The sequence below is a fragment of the Sinocyclocheilus rhinocerous genome, unplaced genomic scaffold (assembly GCF_001515625.1).
Source record: "Sinocyclocheilus rhinocerous isolate Xijiao unplaced genomic scaffold, SAMN03320098_v1.1 scaffold2599, whole genome shotgun sequence".
NCBI classification, from domain to species: domain Eukaryota; kingdom Metazoa; phylum Chordata; class Actinopteri; order Cypriniformes; family Cyprinidae; genus Sinocyclocheilus; species Sinocyclocheilus rhinocerous.
In genome coordinates, this window is record NW_015627905.1 from 50,337 (window position 1) to 57,437 (window position 7,101).

Here is a 7,101-nt window from a genome sequence, read left to right on the forward strand (position 1 = left end):
ATTGTTCTTTTGTATTTTATCCAAGGTTTTATATCATTATATTTTAACGTCTCAATGCAAATTCATTTTGAATACAATTAGTTAAAAAATTTACCTGCACAAATCCTGACGTTCTTGTCTGACCTGTTTAAACACACCCAAAGGTGACCAGAAACTCCTCTCACAACACTTACCAGAAAGAGACTGCCGTGTTATTTCTCCTTTCTGTTGTACTGATTTCTCTACTGACAAAAGCAATAAAGAATCAGTGATCAATGAAGAATGATGAAAAATGCTCTAAATAAGAATTTTTGAGAAGTTTGTTGGTGAACAGACAGAACTTTGTGATTTTTGTGATTATTAATTTTTTGAAACCATCGTTCAGAAAGTAAAAAAAAAAAAGTTCAGATTGCCGGAGCTTAGATAGAAAATGGCTTCACTATATGAAGATGATTTTTCTTGTCCCGTGTGTCATGAAATCTACAAGGCTCCTGTTATTTTATCATGTAGTCACAGTTTCTGTAAAGAGTGTCTTCAGCAGTTCTGGAGAATCAAGGAAACTCAGGAGTGTCCTGTCTGCAGGAGAATATCTTCTCATGCTGATCCTCCATGTAATCTTGTGTTAAAGAACTTGTGTGAGTCGTTCCTGAAGGATAGAAATGATAGCCGTTCATCAGGATCTGAGGAGATCTGCAGTTTACACAGTGAGAAACTCAAACTCTTGTGTGTGTGTGAGTCTCTGGAGCTCTGCACTAGAACTCTCACATGCTGCTGTGTGTCTCTCTGCTGTCAGGTGTGCATCTCTCACTCTTAGATTCATCTTTGAGCAATTGATGTTATGTATTTATACGAATTGGAACTGAATTTAATTCTGAATTGGATTCTCATTGTTTAATTATGTAATTGGCATGATGCATTTTTACCTGACAAATAAAATGTTATATTTGAGTTATTCTGATGTATTCTGAAATCATTATGACTAGTAGATCATGTGGAGGCTGACAATTTAAGCTCATTTTATATTGTATCGCTTAAATAGATCAGTTGTGGTGTTTTTTCTTCTGGTCTTGATGTGTTTGCTGCATAAAAGGATCTTCAGGATTAAATCTCAAGAGCTCATGTCATCAATCACATTTACCTTCATTTCAGCTCCAGTCGTCAGATTGCAGGAATTACTAAATGCGGATTAATAGAGGTGCTGACAATGCCTGAGAGACCACATACTTTTGTCACATCTCCGTTTCTCCTGTTTATTCAGAACTTTTACTCTGTTGATCTGTTTGGTTCCTCTTCACGTCTCCAAACACTGACAATCATCGTGATAAACAGACGAACAAAGAAACAAAGATTTGATCATGACAGACACTGAAGAAACTCTGTGAGCTTCAAACACTCACCAACAATAAAGAGCAATAAATAAAACACATTTAAGTTTTTTTTATTATTAATATTTGTGTATTATCATTGTTCTTTTGTATTTTATCCAAGGTTTTATATCATTATATTTTAACGTCTCAATGCAAATTCATTTTGAATACAATTAGTTAAAAAATTTACCTGCACAAATCCTGACGTTCTTGTCTGACCTGTTTAAACACACCCAAAGGTGACCAGAAACTCCTCTCACAACACTTACCAGAAAGAGACTGCCGTGTTATTTCTCCTTTCTGTTGTACTGATTTCTCTACTGACAAAAGCAATAAAGAATCAGTGATCAATGAAGAATGATGAAAAATGCTCTAAATAAGAATTTTTGAGAAGTTTGTTGGTGAACAGACAGAACTTTGTGATTTTTGTGATTATTAATTTTTTGAAACCATCGTTCAGAAAGTAAAAAAAAAAAAGTTCAGATTGCCGGAGCTTCAATAAAGAGCAATAAATAAAACACATTTAAGTTTTTTTTATTATTAATATTTGTGTATTATCATTGTTCTTTTGTATTTTATCCAAGGTTTTATATCATTATATTTTAACGTCTCAATGCAAATTCATTTTGAATACAATTAGTTAAAAAATTTACCTGCACAAATCCTGACGTTCTTGTCTGACCTGTTTAAACACACCCAAAGGTGACCAGAAACTCCTCTCACAACACTTACCAGAAAGAGACTGCCGTGTTATTTCTCCTTTCTGTTGTACTGATTTCTCTACTGACAAAAGCAATAAAGAATCAGTGATCAATGAAGAATGATGAAAAATGCTCTAAATAAGAATTTTTGAGAAGTTTGTTGGTGAACAGACAGAACTTTGTGATTTTTGTGATTATTAATTTTTTGAAACCATCGTTCAGAAAGTAAAAAAAAAAAAGTTCAGATTGCCGGAGCTTAGATAGAAAATGGCTTCACTATATGAAGATGATTTTTCTTGTCCCGTGTGTCATGAAATCTACAAGGCTCCTGTTATTTTATCATGTAGTCACAGTTTCTGTAAAGAGTGTCTTCAGCAGTTCTGGAGAATCAAGGAAACTCAGGAGTGTCCTGTCTGCAGGAGAATATCTTCTCATGCTGATCCTCCATGTAATCTTGTGTTAAAGAACTTGTGTGAGTCGTTCCTGAAGGATAGAAATGATAGCCGTTCATCAGGATCTGAGGAGATCTGCAGTTTACACAGTGAGAAACTCAAACTCTTCTGTCTGGAGGACAAACAGCCGGTGTGTGTAGAGTGCTTTATTTCACAGAAACACGTCAATCACACAGTCAGGCCCATCAGTGAAGTTGTTCCATCATATAAGGTAAGAGAAATTACTTTTCAAGGGGGGAAACAAATTTCGGATTTGTTTGGAACGCAGCATTAGTAACTACAGGGGCAAATACATTTTCACACAGGCCCAGTTGGTATTGGATAACTTGTTTGCTATAATAAATAACATTGTCATTAATAAACTGTGCTTTATGTTTGCTCAGGTTGCCTTTTGTTCCATGGTAGGTTTTAATTTCTGAATCAATTTAGCATGAGGTGTACACAAAAACAGAAGAAAATCAGGAAATTTTGCTCTGCATTATATGATTTAGGGATGCACAATATATTGGCCACCAGATTGGTATCAGCCGATAAATGTAAATTTTTCTGTTATCATGATTGAACCGATAAGAGAATTTGGCTGATATCTTAAAGCCGACTGTAACAAAGTTCGTAGATTGGGAAGAAGGAGGCAGGAACCGGCGAACATCTAAACATAAAACTTTAATAAATAAATAAACAAACACAAAACGAAAGTAAAAGCAGCAGCCCCTCACGGACGACTGCCTCATAAAACAACAACATAAAATCCAGGCCTGGTCCTCTCTCGTCATTCACTGTCGACACGCCTCCTTTTATCCTTCCGGAGCTCCTCCGTGGGACTCGAGACCGGTGCGTGGCGCAGGTGTCGCTCATTATCATTACTCCACTGGCCTCGCTCCGCTCTGCTCCCACGGCTCTCGGCCCCGCCCCACTTGTCACACTGATAAATAATGCATTATTTCCTGCAGAGACACTTCCGATGCGCACTGTTCACCATGATGGTTTTTAATTGTTTGAAATATTATTCGAATCACTTCGAAAAGGAAAATACAGTGAACTGCAACATGTGCAGGACAAATCTGTCATATTATAATGAGATCATTAGCGTCTGTAAAATAATGTTATGGAATCTTTGTTCGCCCGTGTTTCAGCGTGTTGTTACGGGAAGAGCGCATCCACAACAGATCTACACCTTCAGGACCAGGGCCGTAGCCAGGGTTTTAAAATTACAGAGGTTCCAAATCTCCCATTTAAAAAAAAAAATAAAATGTTTTTTTTCACTGAACTGCATGTGTGGTAGGGCTGTCAAATTACAATTAGAATTTCGAATATTCGTCTAATTTAAAATAAAAATCCACATTCAAATGCAAAAACTGTATTTCGAATTCACTGCACCCTCTTGTAGCCACAGGAGACAAAAGCTTTTTCCACCTAACTGAAATAATTACTTTTAAATTGGAATATAACTCTCAAATACTATTAATATTATTTAAGTATATTAATATTTAAGTATAACATTTGTATTTAGTTTTTCATCCATTTTGACAGCCCTAATATTTAAGATGAACTGTTTGAAGACCAAACATTTGGATAACAATTTAAAACTGTCAGTGGGCAGTATATTATTTGTCAATACCAGCTCTCTGCTTTGATTGATAGCATTTTCATTTTTGTCATTGAAGAAAATAAACAAATGGTCGACTGATATTTATATGTTTTATGAATCATTTTATTAAACAAGTTATTTTACTGAAGGCTACCAAAGCTACGTAATTAAGTTTAGTAAATTCACAATATGTGCCCATTCATTATTAATCATATTAATCATATGCCTAATATATGATGAAAACGGCTTTGTTATTTTTTGACACTGAAGAGCAGTGACTGTCACCGTGACAAATGGTTGAGGCAGCTCAGATGAAGAGGCTTAAGTTTAATCTTGGTGCTTTGCAATATCTTTGCAGCACGAAGGAAGAGTTAATACTATATTAGGCAATTATTTCACAAAGTACACCTTGTCACAAAGTACACCTTGACATCTCCGTCGTTTGAACCACATTAGTTCAACAATTTAGGGCCGTTGTTAATGACATCACATGCATGTGGTGGAGTAATAACTTCTGCTAATGAATTGATTCGAGATCTCTGAGATGCTGCTGTATTGAACATGGCACCTGATAACTAATTTACTATGTTTTGTTCCCTGTCATTTTGCTTTATTTGATGTTTGATTCATCGCGGGTTCCCTCTTACGTCATACTCCAGGGTTCCCTTAGGCATTTATGCACATGCGCACTCTTCAAAAATGTCTCAGGTTACGTATGTAACCATGGTTCCCTGAGTAGGGAACGAGACACTGCGTCCTCTATGGGGAACACCTCGTCGTGACCCGTGTCTGAATCATACATTGAAAAAACACCAACAACACGTTGGCTGGCGACAGCCATGACGTCACTACCGGTATAGTATAAATAGGCGCCGGGAGAACACATCATCCACTTCTTCATCTGAAGCTTGCGTCCGCAGCATGGCAAGAAACCTAGAGAACGCAGTGTCTCGTTCCCTACTCAGGGAACCATGGTTACATACGTAACCTGAGACATTTTTGAAGAGTGCGCATGTGCATAAATGCCTAAGGGAACCCTGGAGTATGACGTAAGAGGGAACCCGCGATGAATCAAACTTCAAATAAAGCAAAATGACAGGAAACAAAACATAGTAAATTAGTACTAAGCTGTTTTATGGATGGTAACTGTAATATTATTACTGAAATCTTATTAGTAATTAGTTACACTACTAGTTACTGCAAAAAGTAATATTATTACAGTAATTAAGTTACTAGTTACTGCCCAACACTGGTTAACAATGTGCTTCAGTTGACTGGTGTTCATTGCTCTTCAGCTACAGCGCAGCAGCTCAAACAGCAATGCTGATATTTGAAACAGTGTTATTAATTTAATGTACTTCTTTTTCAAAATCATTGATATATTATTAATAATAACCACCACATTTATTTGTATCTTATTATTTTCATCAACAATATGGTTTAATTAAAATAATTTCATTATTGTCAGTGCGGAGGTTATTCCGTTTAATTTATCTATAATGTTTATGTTGAAGTGATTAATGCCTTTTAATGGTGAGACTTTTTTGGTAATCAGGCTCTCAAAATTATATAAAAATTTGGATTTAGATTTATCGGCCAACATATCGGTTATCGGCTTTCATATTTAAAGAAATATCGGGTATCGGTATCGTCCTACATTTTCATATCGGTGCATCCCTAATGTAAAGGCCTAAACGTATAGCACTTTTTTTTTTTTTTACACTTAAGTAAAGTTGTCCAGTGACTTGTTTGAATTATTTAAGCAATATTTTATTTATTTGTAAGGCTGCTTTATGTTTGGTTTATGTTGAAGTGTTTAATGCCTTTTAATGGTGAGACTTTTTTGGTAATCAGGCTCTCAAAATTATATAAAAATTTGGATTTAGATTTATCGGCCAACATATCGGTTATCGGCTTTTATATTTAAAGAATTATCGGTTATCGTATTGGTCAAAATTTTCATATCGGTGCATCCCTAATATGATCAAATCACTGTATTGTCTTCTCTTATTTTCTTCGCTGTAATCTGGTGTTTTATGTACTTTTTGTTCAATTATAGGAGGAGCTCAATACAGCACTGAAATCATTACAAGAGAAACTTCAACATAATGAAACAACGAAAGGAGAGTTTGAGAAAACAGTTCAACACATCACGGTGAGGAAACAGAATTCAGAGTCATTTTCATTACAGCTGTAGGATCACTATATAGAGTTATGATCTGATATATTTAATATAATGGACTTGGAGTTGATTATTTTTGTAAATGACGATCATCAATCTGCTTCTGGATCTGTTATATGTCAGTATCAGAGTTTATCTCATATCTGAATGCTGTGATTGTGTTGATGTGTGTTGATGGAGATGATTGAAGTGAATGTGGTTTGATTTCAGTCTCAAGCTGAGCACACCGAAAAGTGAGTCTGACTGCAGATCTGAGTTCTTACACACACACTGGAAATGATGGATGGTATCAGATAGATAGATAGATAGATAGATTAGAAATATTAGGCTGCATTTACACTTGGCATTAACATGTGACCTGTATCCGGATGTTGTCCACATACACATTGAAAAGACAAGTGTAAACGCGCTTCTGATCGGAATGTTATCCGATCAGTGTGTTCTGGTCCAGAGGTAGTCGAGGACGCATTGAAATCGGATCTCCATGTAATGTAAACGCAATCCAGCCATCGCGTCTGCATTCGCAGGTCGACGTCACGCAAAACCCGCCACCTCTCTCCCAAACTGTCAGAAGACTTATTTAAATATTGCGCTGGAAAAATCCAGATAGAGGAGTCACTTGATTTTGCCAAGTGTAAACGCGCCGTGTCCTGATTGATTGATGATCCGATCGGCTTGATTGGATCACGGTGATCACATGTTAATGCCAAGTGTAAACGTAAGCTTAGATAGCAGTTTAATTGAGTCTAATGGGATTCTGTCTATTTAAATGTGAATTTTTGTCATTTGTAGTTTGAACAGTTTTGGCTCATTTGAACATCCCGTCAATGAC

The 7,101-nt window shown here is 36.1% G+C and overlaps 1 protein-coding gene across 1 annotated transcript; it reads left to right on the forward strand.

Moving 5' to 3' along the window:
• Positions 1-638: 638 nt before the first annotated feature.
• On the forward strand, positions 639-6,506 carry LOC107737034 (E3 ubiquitin-protein ligase TRIM39-like). The gene is made up of 4 exons (XM_016548439.1): positions 639-683; positions 2,513-2,710; positions 6,147-6,242; positions 6,480-6,506. The coding sequence occupies exons 1-4, from the start codon at positions 639-641 to the stop codon at positions 6,504-6,506; spliced, it is 366 nt and encodes a 121-aa protein (XP_016403925.1).
• Positions 6,507-7,101: the final 595 nt, after the last annotated feature.

Bases quoted from the DNA above. Each gene is read 5' to 3' on its own strand.
- LOC107737034 (XM_016548439.1), top strand. From the start codon at position 639: ATGATAGCCGTTCATCAGGATCTGAGGAGATCTGCAGTTTACACA. The intron at 684-2,512 runs GTGAGAAACTCA...CTTGTGTTAAAG, and splicing joins GGAGATCTGCAGTTTACACA to AACTTGTGTGAGTCGTTCCT. The intron at 6,243-6,479 runs GTGAGGAAACAG...GTTTGATTTCAG, and splicing joins AAACAGTTCAACACATCACG to TCTCAAGCTGAGCACACCGA.